The sequence below is a fragment of the Pleuronectes platessa genome, chromosome 9 (assembly GCF_947347685.1).
Source record: "Pleuronectes platessa chromosome 9, fPlePla1.1, whole genome shotgun sequence".
NCBI classification, from domain to species: domain Eukaryota; kingdom Metazoa; phylum Chordata; class Actinopteri; order Pleuronectiformes; family Pleuronectidae; genus Pleuronectes; species Pleuronectes platessa.
The window spans coordinates 1,854,359-1,867,641 of record NC_070634.1 but is presented as its reverse complement, the minus strand read 5'-3'; the positions used below and the strand labels follow the sequence as shown (position 1 = coordinate 1,867,641).

Sequence of the window (13,283 nt, the reverse complement as noted above, 5' to 3'; positions counted from 1 at the left end):
GTCACTGCTGTCATATACGTCATTGTCAAAATATCAACCACACAGTTTTAGAACACGATAATTAGTGGAAAGAATGCCGCGTTATGTGTGTGCGTAAAAGCGCACCTTAACCAGATGCGTAATACGCATGGCACCCGCAGAATCTCTCTTCCTCTTTGTGTAAAGCCTCATTGCTGCTTTTATCAACAATGTGTCAATGTGCTTAATATCTATTTTAGTGGGGTCTCTCTCTCTCTCTCTCTCTCTCTCTCTCTCTCTCTCTCTCTCTCTCTCTCTCTCTCTCTCTCTCTCTCTCTCTCTCTCTCTCTCTCTCTCTCTCTCTCTCTCTCTCTCTCTCTCTCTCTCTCTCTCTCTCTCTCTCTCTCTCTCTCTCTCTCTCTCTCTCTCTCTCTCTCTCTCTCTCTCTCTCTGACAGAGGGGCGGGTTTCCTCTCCGAGGTTAAGTAGCTGGCCGCAGCAGAGCAGAAGCAGCATTCCACAGCAGTCCTGCCCTGACTCCCTCACCATCTCTCTGACTCGCGGGGAAACTCGTAGTTTTATACCAAGGCTAAATTTAGGGGGATTAGCCGGTGCGGAGCGTCCCCATCCTGGACGCGCTTCCTTCCCCCAGCCTTGCATTAGTGTGCTACGCGCAGAGAACAAAATATTTATAAGGAAAGGAGCTCCTTCCAGGCGCACAGCTCCACGTGAGTCAGGAGCAGCAGTTCATCAGACGAAAGAAGAAGCGACGCAATCTGAAGCTTTTTCTGGAGACTCAGCGGACGCTGGTCATTTCATTTAAACAGAGAAAGTATTTTCTCTACATTTAAGGTGACTTTTTCTTTTTAACAAGGCATGGATATGGCCTTAAGTGGGACCATTTTACCATCAATCTCTACATTTGCCGGCCAAAAGGAGAAAAGCTGGGAAGATGTAAGTTGCGCTCTTTCTATATTGACGATTCTTCTAAACACAGTGAGATTTTACACTTTTTACTGCTACTTCGAAACCTATTCAGACTTAAATAAACCAGTTTTATGCCTTTTTCGTGATACACTGTGTTGTATTGAGGTAAATGATTCTGTGAAAAGATCTTGATAGGTTCTGAAACTTATTCTGTCCACTTATCCTCGCTCCAGAGGTGGAAAGCCAATATGAGCAGCGTTGACTTGGACAGCAGCTGCCTGGGCAGAAAAGACGAAGAGGACCTGGATAAGTTCTTGGATCTCGAATTCATTCTTGCAAACACAGCTGGCTCTGATTCCTATCGGCTCCAGGAGACCGGGTCGTACCAGCAGCAGCAGCAGCACACTGCGATGCCCCAGACCAGCTACACATCTGTCCCTGACATGAACTGCCCTCCTCCACCCTACAACAGTCTTATGGCGGAGCTCCTTCGCTCCGACGTGGATGCGAGCTTCCTTCCTGGGAACAGTCTTAGCGTCCAGGGCAGATTCCTGATCAGCTCAACGCCTTTCCAGACCACTCAGGATTTATTCTCCGACCACCTAAGCATTAAGGTGGAGCCCGCCTCCATGGATACATACGGACCTGTGATGGGTCTAGTGCCCCAGACCTGCACAAAAATCAAGCACGAGGGCAACGTGTCCTGCATGATGTCTTACGAGCAGCAGCCGCGACTGGCCAACTCCCCGCAGGCAGCGGTGGGCAGCATGACGCCGCCGCTCAGCCCGGACGACCTGATGAGCTCCGAGTGCCACCAGCCTCAGGTGTGCGGCTCCACCTCGCTGACCTTCCCGCAAAGCTTCCACTCACACCACCGCAGCGCGCCCGGGGGATTCCCTCACCATAGCCACGGGATGCAGCTCCCATTCACAGGGACGCACCACCACCACCAGTTCGCGGGTATGTTCGCAGAAGAAGCAGCGATGAGTATGCAGCAGCAGCCAGCGGCGGCTGGTCAGCGGCTCCTCCTTACACCTCCTTCCTCACCGCTGGAAATGATGGACACCAAGCCAAAGAGGGGGCGCCGTTCCTGGCCGAGGAAACGGACCGCGACGCACACCTGCACTTTTACCGGCTGTTCGAAAACCTACACCAAGAGCTCCCACCTGAAGGCGCATCTCAGGACGCACACAGGTAAAATGTGCACAGTGAATGTGGCGAGCCCTCCATTATTATTTCATACCCCTGTTATCATGCACGCATCCAAACTACATGCTCATTCATTGTCGTGTGTCTGTGTTTACAGGGGAGAAACCATACCACTGCAGCTGGGAAGGATGCGGCTGGAAGTTCGCGCGTTCAGACGAGCTCACACGTCACTTCCGCAAGCACACTGGGCACCGACCCTTCCAGTGTCACCTGTGTGAACGGGCCTTCTCCCGGAGCGACCACCTGGCCTTGCACATGAAGAGGCACATGTAACGACAGTCCTGTGGGATGAAGATGCGTAGGACTTAAAGGCTGCGACCTGACAAAAGGACTATCATAATCCTACAATGAGCTTTCAGATCGAAGCTATGCAAATATATAGATACAAGGTCCTATAGGAGAATGAGCTGTAGTGGTACCATGGCAGGAGAAACAGCCATACAGTATAATGAAGCCACTAGCTTGTTGACCACACTGTAATGCCTACAGGTATATTTATAGGAATATGATGGTGATTTTTAGTTGTGGCAAAAGGAGCTTCCAGACCAAATGCCTTCCAATGATATTTGTAAAAAAAATATCTATTTAAAAGTTCTTGTTGAGGGAGACAATACACACACACATACAAACACCACAAAACAATGAGTATCAATTGCCAGATATGACAGTGACAGATCAATTCTGTTCAGACTTATTTTTTGACTATGTAGCTGGTACTACATTTTTATATGGATTGTTGTTTATATAGACAACAGACTAAAGGAACATTCCACTCAACATGTCAGGCACATGCATCTGAAGCAACTGGAAGCAGACATTTCTTTGAAGAACTATGATTTTTTTCTGTATTTTCACCATTGATGCCTTATATAACACATTATTAAACATCTTACGAGTGCCAATTTCTTCACTGGCTATAAGACAATCAAAGTTTTATTCTGTGTGTTATATTGTTAGTGTAAACTGCACAAGAAATAAGCTTTGAGACAATGTTTTGTTCTAAAACTGCCTTTCATTCTGTCCTCCTTGAAGGCTTGAATTGAATGTCGTGTCTGTGAGACAGTCTGTTGTCCTCTAGCATTTGAAGTCAGGGTCTTACAGTCACAAGTGCATGCCATCTCAACACCAGCTGATTGACAAAGCGCTACGCAGTCAATAGTCTTATTGGCAACAAGACTTGTTTGTTTGTATCTTGAAGAAATGTACTGAAATGTACCTAGTACATATCATTTTTTACATAATGTAAATAGTTTATTTTAATGTACATATTAAACTAAATGAACAACATGATGAATGACTCTTGAGTGTGACTGAGAGCTGGGGGGAAGGTTGACAACTATATAAGATGTGTTTGATGTGAATACAAGCACATACACAGGTTGATGGTTTGGGCCTGTGACCACTTGACAGTGTCAACCCAGAGGTCTAGAGGTGAGGTGGGACAAGTAACCACAACAAATAATAATTTACGATCAAATCTTTGTTTTAAAAGATAGAATCTGACAGTGGAAGATAAGACTGGTTGACAAGCTATAACAAGGGGGTTGTGAGTGCCCCCAAAATGTTGCAATCAAAAATCAGTGCCTTCTTTCAACATCTTGTCAGGTGCCATTTATTTAGAGGTTGTGTCCAGGTCAAGCAAAAGTGATGCTTCGGTTTAAATTGATTAATCCTAATCATTCTTACATGCATGTGGGATAAAAACAAAAGATCATAGTGAGCAAAGTCTGAAAAGACATACAGAATGGTTCTCTCATAGACATGAATATCATTGTTTGGAGGTCGAGTGGCAGGTGAGCCCTTTTCAGAAGCTGGTTAGATCCAGGCCGGCAGCATCAGACTGATGCTTCCCAGCTGGGGCAAAGCGGCTGCCAGGGCGCTCTGGCAGCTGCCTATAAATACAAACATTACACTGACATAATTACAGAGGCTCGATATAGATGGAGTCTGCGTCAAGGGCACAGGGGCGAACCACAATGAGAGGGAGAGATGGGGGGGGAGAGCCGCAAAGGATGAAGGAAAGTTCATGAGTACCAGAGGGGACAAATCTACCTGAAAGACCAGTGTTTTCAGGACGTTTTAGGGATGGATGGTGGGAAAAATATATAATTAGCATAGAAGAGGCCTTTGTATCCTGCAGTTTAGTCCAGGCGATTAAGTTCGGCACACGGATCAACGACCTATTATTCCTCATGCAACCTCTTTGGCCAAAAAGGAAAAAACATAAAACCTGGGGAAACTGGGGAGTCACCTCAGAACAAAGCTCTGATGAGGGAGGCCACAATATGCTTCAGGTGAAGTGCGTATGGGATCTTCTCTCTGATTCCAAAGGTGGATTTTGGTGCTTCCTAAAGTTGACAGTAATGTTCCTTAGAAGTAGGGATCACTTAAGTGTGTGGAGGTGGGAAGTGGCCTCTATTTTATTCATGCTTGACACAACTGCTCCTGTGCGTTTTCTTGCGAACACTGAGTGCAACACCTTCAACAAGAGAGCGTGCAGTTTGTACAGCTAAACCATGGCTCATCCTTGTCTATGGGAGCAGGCTTTTCACCTAAAGTGTGGCTACTCAGGACACGGGGAAATACCTGGGCCTTTAGACATGGATAAATAAAGAACACAAACTGTGATGCCACCACAAACATGTCAGAAACACATCAAAACCAGAACAGAAAAGAAAGAACAGAATAAGTAACTACCCAAATATTATCTCTCTCATCATAATTGACACAACAAAATTATGTCTCCATTGATTCAAAGCCATTTTTCAAAATTAGGTTGGCATTCCACTAGGATATGCATCAGCCTTAAAAAACGCCCCATATTTCTTATGATGACATGACACTGACCCTGCTCACAGCATCAACATTTGAAGATGTCCACAGACTTTCAGTGTCAGGGACTATTTCTTTGTGCAAACTTGCTCCAGTGAAAACTCTTGAGTCTGTGACACATTGCTGTTGAATATGTAAATATCATTATTCATCAACAAAGCCACTTAAGGAGAATTGAAGGTAAGCAAACCATCAAACATGACAGGGAGACCTCAGGCCTCAGTTCACTGTGATGACCAGATTAAAAGCAGGTTCAAAGAAACTCAATCAGACCCTCTACTGGATGTCCACGGCTGCTTCTGCGAGGAAGAACCTTTGTACAGCTGACAGAGCCCAGCCCCTCTCTCACTGTTTTCCATCTCACTTCAGCTTAACGAGACTCCAAAACAGGATTATTTGGTTCCCTGATTGCACACAAACAGTTTTTTAAACACACACACACACACACACACACACACACACACACACAAATCCCTAACCCTAACCCTTACCCCAACTTAAACTTCTAAATGTCCTCACTCTTTCGGGTCTATGCTTCGAATGGTCCTCACAAAGGTATAGGTACAGGAACACACACACACAAACACCCATACAGTGAAGCATGCTTCCTTATATTGTGTGAGCAGTGATGTTTTTACTGAGTCTCCCTCCCACCTTACTATCCAAGACTGATGTTTTCACTCAGCAAGAGACTGTAAACATGCTCGCAAGTTCTTGTGCAACAGTTTATCTCAGAAGAATTCCCCACCGCAGCATATTCCTCTCCATCTCCAACACAGCTCACTCATAAATAAAAGTGTGTGTGTTGTGATTGTGATACTGTTCCTGTCATTGGTCGAAGATTAAACCAAAACACTGAATCTCTTTAAGGCTTTTTTTCTTAACCCGATCTCTCTGTGGATAATCACATATTGAGATGTCATATTTCATATTTAGTTACTGGAGGCTCCAGTGAACATTTTTATATTAGTTGTAGGAACTTCTGGGTTTCTCTTAATTTTGTAAGGTCTGGATCTTACTATGCAAAGTGCCTTAAGATAATGCATGTTGTGATTTAGCATTATACAAATAAAATAAGATTTAATTGAAACTGCGCTCAGTGCTCACAGAGTCAGTACTGCTGATTCTTTTCTACAAAAGTAAACACTCTTCAGACGTACAAAAAATGTTCTGGTGAAATTCCTTGAAGCAGAGAACTTTCTAAACTGAAAAAAAAACGTACTTATCTGGATAGAGTCCCAGAGTCTCAGGTGCCCAGCACTGCCTGAAGAAAAGTGGGAATTCTATGTATGGAAAGAGGATGCCATCTACTGGGGACAGGGGGACACTCAGGATGGAATCCAGTCCCTGAATGCCTCATGAGACAACACATTACCAAACGTTCTCCAAATTAGTTTTCACCTATGGATCCATTTTATCCAAGCTTAGGGAGGAAGTATCGGGTAAAGTAGTGAAATGAGATTGCGGGAACAGAGTCAACAAATGGTGGGGGAAATGGAGGAGGGGAGATAAATGGCTGGCTGTCCCAGAGTAACAAGATATTCATCCTTGTCTTTTTATTGATCAGTCTTAATTTAAGTTTTGCTTAAGTTTAAATTAATATTTTAGTTTTCTCACACGAGGCCACCTTCTCTCAACCCACTAAAGTGTCTGTGGCAAACAACTTGATGCCCATTCCTCAACACATTTACACATTGTCCAGCCCAGTGCCTCAAACCAGGGGGCAAAAAAGGCTCCATGTGCCTTTGTGCAGACAGAGGCATGTTCCAGCTTCAAGTGTGAAACTCAAGCATTTCTTTTCTGTCAGTACCAGACTGACAACTAAGAAAAGACAGGATGAGTCCTCATTCACTTGGTTTGGCGAAAGCTATAGTTCCACTGGTACTGTGACTGATGCACAGATTCTCTGAGAACCTTTCAAACATTGCTTTCAATGTAGCTTCCCAAAGACATCTGTCCAACTCTGACTGACTGACAGAAGATGTGCGTCTGTGGGACTGAATGGAGCTTAGTGTCCCAATGGAACCTCATATTTTGTGCACATGTCTATAGACTGCTTTCTAAGTATTACAAAGTTTATTAAGAGTAAATGATTATAGTTAGTAATTAAGGTTAGGACATTCATTGATGTTTAAGGTGTTTCGGGTGAGGGGCTAAGGAAAGCATTATGTATTTGGATTGTGGCAAATGGGGATGGTAAAACAGAATTGTGAGTGTTTCAGGTCAGTTTCAGCAGCAGAATAGTGCTTTTGTCTTGACGACAAATAAAAGCACTTTACAGGGAAGGTTTTGGCCATTCAACCATTCATTCTTACAGTGCATATATGTGCTGCACTCTTCTATATGACAACAGCACAGCAGTCAGGCAATTTGGGAATCACTTTCTTACCCAAATACACCAAAGAAAGTGGAAGACTGGGATCGAACGACCGACCCACTCCTGAGCTGCTGCAGCCACCCGGGTTAAATGTCTGTAATGTCAATGAGATCTTCCTCCGAGCCTCTAATTGATGATAATTGTTTCATTCCTGGGCCCTTGTATCCAGGATTTTATACAAACTGAGGTCAGGAGTCAATTTACACGTTTTTCAGAACTCCCCCCCTGTAGCATAGAGTAAAGTGGCAAATATGTTTAAATTCAGAATCAGGCTAAAAATCATTATGTTGAATAATTGTGTGATTATTGAGCGTTAACTCCTGGTCAGCCTGTCCAACTCGAGGGCCCTGGATCCTTCCTTGCTGCTTTTTCAGGAATGGTCCACTGATTGGAATGCTGGTGGCTGATACTGAGAGGCATCACAAACACATGCTGAGCCAGAAATTGCTCTGCAGCGGGCATTATTCTCATCCATGTGTGTGTAAATATGCATGGTTCTTAGGCAGAGAGGATAATCCCACTGTTTCCTCCCCTTCACACAGTAATGTGTGTTTCCAAGCTGAGAATAGTGGAGAAGGGAAGTGTGGCATGTGCTGACGAGGCCCAAAGTGAAAGCATGATGGTCAGAGGAGAGACGGAGGAGATACTGAACCAGTGAGGGCAAACCCATGTTTACCCTGCAGTTCTCTATGACCCACATTCCCAGTTAAAAGCCAATAGGCTTTTCATTTCCTCCTCTCCATTACCGCTGGGTAAACACAAACCTAGCAGGAATTTCCTGTTATTCCATACGGAGACAGTTAGCATTCGCTAACATAGCAGATTGCCTGGGTTTCAGCTAATATGAACAGAAATGGCTGCAGTGTTTGCACAGCATTCATTTCACACTGCACAGCTGTATCCTTGAAATGTAGCTTAGTGTAATTCACTGCAAATTGTGGCTGTGTGGGGGGAGTCACAGGACTGACAGTTAGTCAGACTACGAGGTGAATAGTTCCACTCAAAAAAGATCAGAATACTAATTTTGAAATGTCTGGATTCTGCAACATTGGCTTGGTTTCCCCTGAGTCAATTATAGCTTTGAAAACGTACACACAAGAAGCATAAGTTGATTTTCACCGAGGGGACATGCGTTCGTATACAAAGCTGCTTTTGATATTCAATCATTTATCAGTATGTTCTTTACTTAAATCTGATTTCTGCAATTTATGGAAGTGCAATATTAAAACACTGGATTATTCAGCTCAAACTTACACCCATTTTTAGAGTTGAGTTCTGTTGGTTTACTGACCCGGCTCCTGTAACATAACATGCACAAGTCCATTCTCATTAAACTGAAACGTTTATTCTAGTAAACAGTACAGACCATGTAGAGAGGATCACTGTTCAAAAATAATTCTCTCAGCAATAAGTGTAACTGTAGGCAACCTCCCAAATGGTTCCTTGTCAAGTTTACTTTTTCTTCTTCTTCACTTTTTATGGGACAAATATAATAGACATGATACTATACAGACTGTATACACACTGTATCCATCTTAATAAAGACAGCTCCGATTATTTTACCTGTGTGAGGGAGAGGGGGGGATGAAATTAAATAAAAAAATTTAGGCAGCTCACTGGTATCCATCAGCCTGTCAGTAAAGACAAAATATGAAATATCCACTTCTTAAGAAGAGAAATAAAACTATATAAGACTATAACTAAGGAATTTAGTTGTAAATAGTGATGTTTCAGCTGTCACTATATAAATATGGATTGTTTTAAATAATAATTTTGTTGTTCATTTCAAAATACTGAGTGTTGCATTTGTTAATATTACATTCTATAATGAAAGGTTTTTAGATTGTGCTGCTTTAGTAGGATGAAATCAGCAAGTTGGGGGATGGGGGGGTGGAAGGTACATAAATAAAACACATTAAAAACATATGCTACGTATAAAATCATCAGACTGCTTTCGCAGGATGCACAACACAACCAAAATAAACATCATCTATTGCACAATGGAGGAGTAGGATGAAAAACACAGTATGGATCAGGGTACCACTATGGAGCTCTCCAGTCTAAGCAGCACAAAGCAGACAAGGCTGAGGTCAGAGGGACAAGGACAGAAACACATGAAGGACAGAGGGGGGTCAGAGATCACACTATGGCTCAGTATCAAGTATGAGGACTGTTTGGATGTGAAAACTGGCAGTAACTTTCGAGTAGGAAGAGTTTTCATCAGATATATGATCAGGGTCTTAGATTACTCTTTGATCAAATAGTTCCTAGTTTCATCTGAGGGATTTTACACAACTGAGCCCGAGCCATCAACCTTCACACAAGCTCCAGAAAAACACAGCAATTTGTCCCGATACTGAGAGCTACTGAAGGCAACAGGACCACTGTCACTTTCTATGCTTAAAAACAATTATGACCACAGAATGTCAATATGGAGCAGATCTATTTAAATGACAGAAATAATTTCAGGTTGCCCAAACGTCCTCCTAGAGCACCCTGTGGGACACCCTGTGGGACACTCTGTGGGAAAAACACAAATCTATTGAAAATGATAGATTGGTGATTACATGTGTCATCAATGGTTAGCTTTCTTGTGGCAGCTGAAACATCTGGCTGATGTCATATGAAGATATTTAAATGGACACTTAAAGACAGTCTTGTTATTTTTGCTGCACAAGTTGTCTGTTACATTGTTGTGAAAAAGCTGATGGCCCTTCAGGTAACTAAAAAAACACTTTGCTAGCAATGAAATTCCATTTTAAACTAATGGTTAACTTAGCTAAAAACTACAAGCACATCATGAAATGTAACACTAAAGACTTTTTTAACATTTAAGTCCTAAGTAGGGACAAAAGAATAAAGCAGGAGGTGAGTCTATAAAAAAACTACAAACAGCACAATTTGCTTTCTGTGAGAAAGAAAAAACAGACAATGATATATGAACATAGTCGCTCATATAGTGACCTTTCCACAGCCGTGTGGCAGGAGCATGGCAAGCATTTGAAAAGCTAGCACATGCCTTGACTCAGCAGTAGATGGAAGGCCAACAGAGGTGTTAGCTGTATACAGCTTAGATAGAGAGGCTTATTTAATACCAGGGTCACTCTTCCTCTACAGGAAGTTTGTAACAGCTAAAGCAAAGTAAATATTAATGATATGTAAACATGACAAAGGAAATGGCAGGGAGAGGCAGTTCCCACTTTGGCAGAACCAGTGGCTGCACATCAACTTCAACTTGACCAGCATTCAACTCCAATGTGGGTGAATTCACATTATGCGTTCCCAGCAGACACATTGTTACAGACATGTATAATGGGGGGGGGGGGGGCAATGTGTTCAGTATATCAGTCTTGGTATTGCACTCCTCAATGTGGTGATTGGAGAAGCAGATATAACTTGTACCAGTCAGTGCAAAGCCTTCGTCACAGATTGCTTTACCCCAATACAATGGACTGAATTTACATTCTATCTTGGTTCTACCAAAGATTCAGCTTTTTGCCATTTCACAAAGAGCAAGCCCTGACCCAGGACCATCATATTAGGCATCACATCTAATTTTAAGGAACATAGACATTTTTGTAAAACATAAATTCGTTATGGGAAAAATTCTGAAAATATAAGCTACTCTTGTAATGGCCAAACATCATAAAAGCACATGCAAATCAGACAGGTCAATACGAAAAACTGGATTAACTGAGGTTTGGGTTGAATCAAACAATAGAAATCAAATCATGACACAGGTTTTTTTTTATCCTGGCAAACGGGAATTTATATAGTGTCTGAACACTATATGAGATTGTACTGAAGAAAACAATCTCCTAATTTATATTCACTTCAAAAAAACTTCCAAGTTGTTAAGAGGACTTTGTATTTTCAGAATTCTTCAGGTAACTTCTAGGAACGACTGAATGACTGAAATGTTCAGGTTCTATGAGGAGATATTCAGCATTGTGTAATGCTCCTGCTGCAGTTGTTTCAATTTGGTAATGAAAGACTTTTCTTCCCATGACAAACAAGTTTAACTAAAAAAATCATCCCCTAAAGTGGCGATGGGGAGAACATGTGGGCTCTGAGGAGGACCTGACTGCAGGACATGCACATGGCAAAACAGTAAGAGTGTGATTGATCATGGACACACAGAATACAGACACATATATAAAACACGACATGTAACTACAACACAGCGGCTCTGAGTGAAATAGAAAGTCAGTGTCTCACTCAAACATCAGATTTTGCTTCAAGTAGCTCACATCAAAACAAGGTGAGTGGCTCAGTCCATGTTAGAACACTAAGCTATGATACGTCACAAACCTTTTCACATATTTCCAGTTTCCAGCCTAATGAAACCTGATGTCAGCCACTTAAAGACTTTTACAAACACTCAAAATAGCTCTAGAGTGACTTCAACTCAACAGCAAATTATGTCAACAGAATAATAAGAAATAAACCCTCTGTTAAAATCCCTTACTCTCTATAAAACAGGTAAAATGTAGAAAAAATAAGTCCCTCATGTTGCCTTTGTTGAATGTGGTGTATGTCACAGCAGAATTAGAGTAGAAGCATAGTTAGCTCTGTTGGTCTATATACACTTTGACAGTAGGGGAGAGAGTTCCCAAGATCATCACATAAAATTCTCCACAAACTATCTCACACTCCTAGACAAAGAAAATATATCTGTACAATTTCTCACTGTCAATCATTAGAACTGTTACTTCAACCTGCCAGGTACCAGGGATATTAGAGGGAATCTGTATAATGGATGTATCAGTTTTTTTTGCTCCAATAATTTCACTAACGTGAAATGTGAACATATCCCTCTATTGCTGGTTAATAATGTTATCAATGACTAAGTCTGACCTGGAAGAAAGAAGCGGCGGGTGTGGACACAGGGCCAGATTCTCAGACACTAATGACCCCTGGTGTGGGATCAAAATAGGAGGAAACTCAATATTCTGAGAAATATGCTTCATTGTACCCAGAGACAGATGAGAAGATTATTTTCAATTTCAATTTGCCTGCTTTAGCATGTACTGGAGTGAAAAGAAGTCAACTAATAAAACTCAACTGAGTCTGGATCAGTGAGTGTTTCCTGAGGGAAAAACAGGGAGTGCAAACTGAACTGAGGTGAAAATCCTTAATCCTGAGGAGTGAAAATCCAGATTCAGTCTTCTCCATATGCCTATATATTCACTTATACTTTTGCAATACATCATTCTATAGCAGTTCATACCAGCAAAACAACCCAACACTGAATACTAAGTGAGAATCAGTGATATGTCCATGTCACACAAACACATCCGGAAAGAAATCCTCTGAACCATGGCAGTAAGAATTGTGCTGTGATTTTTCTTCACTGCTGCTTGTAAGAACGGAAGCAGAAGTATTGTGAGCCTGTTTAACATATTTTCCACCACTGTGAGAGAAGGTGGAGAAGAAAAACCACGAATGCACAAATGCAAACTGCCAATGTGATTTGTTGGGTATGCTTTTCCTATCTGCTCAGACCAGTGAGTGGATCCAACAGTGTCAAGCCATCATAGTGCTTATAGACAGTGCCTGCTCCTCCTCCAGTATTCTGTCTATTCATGTCAGCAGGGGTTTTGCAGTGATGATTCTCGGGCCCACAGTCGAATTGTCTTCTCTTTTTTTTTAACTTAGGGTCAGTGGCAAGACTTGCCCAGGAGGTTTTTCTGCATCTTTCTGCTCCTCATTTATTGAGAATGTAAATAGTGGGGGCAGTCATGTAGATGTCAGTCATGTTGTCTCTTTTTTAGCCTGTCTACGCACTGTCTGTCTATGTGTGGGGGGGTCATGCGTTGGACATCTCTGCCTTGCTGAGGGCGATGGCCAGCTCCAGGTCCTCCTGCTCCTGCTGTCTGAGCCTCTTCAGCCGCTCGCGCTCTGCTCGCTCACTCTCTCTCTTAGCCCACTCCAACTGCTGAGCCTCATTCCCAAACTAGAGGGAGGGAGGGAAGGAGGGA

The 13,283-nt window shown here is 42.5% G+C and overlaps 2 protein-coding genes across 10 annotated transcripts in view; one reads left to right on the top strand and one right to left on the bottom strand.

Moving 5' to 3' along the window:
• The first annotated feature begins 449 nt into the window (after positions 1-449).
• On the top strand, positions 450-3,383 carry LOC128447919 (Krueppel-like factor 2). Its single transcript, XM_053430349.1, has 3 exons — positions 450-911; positions 1,118-2,078; positions 2,191-3,383. The coding sequence occupies exons 1-3, from the start codon at positions 834-836 to the stop codon at positions 2,364-2,366; spliced, it is 1,215 nt and encodes a 404-aa protein (XP_053286324.1). The 5' UTR covers positions 450-833; the 3' UTR covers positions 2,367-3,383.
• A 5,242-nt stretch (positions 3,384-8,625) lies between these two features.
• Positions 8,626-13,283, bottom strand: part of eps15l1a (epidermal growth factor receptor pathway substrate 15-like 1a) — a 46,119-nt gene continuing 41,461 nt past the window's right edge. For all 9 annotated transcript variants that reach the window (XM_053430588.1, XM_053430584.1, XM_053430590.1 and 6 more), the window contains one exon: positions 8,626-13,258. In XM_053430588.1, the coding sequence (XP_053286563.1) occupies positions 13,189-13,258 (70 nt within the window). In that variant the 3' untranslated portion in view covers positions 8,626-13,188. The remainder of the gene's footprint in view (positions 13,259-13,283) is intronic.

Coding starts and splice junctions, on each gene's coding strand:
- LOC128447919 (XM_053430349.1), top strand. CDS start 834: ATGGATATGGCCTTAAGTGGGACCATTTTACCATCAATCTCTACATTT. Junction 912..1,117: donor AGGAGAAAAGCTGGGAAGAT/GTAAGTTGCGCT, acceptor TCCTCGCTCCAG/AGGTGGAAAGCCAATATGAG. Junction 2,079..2,190: donor GCATCTCAGGACGCACACAG/GTAAAATGTGCA, acceptor CTGTGTTTACAG/GGGAGAAACCATACCACTGC.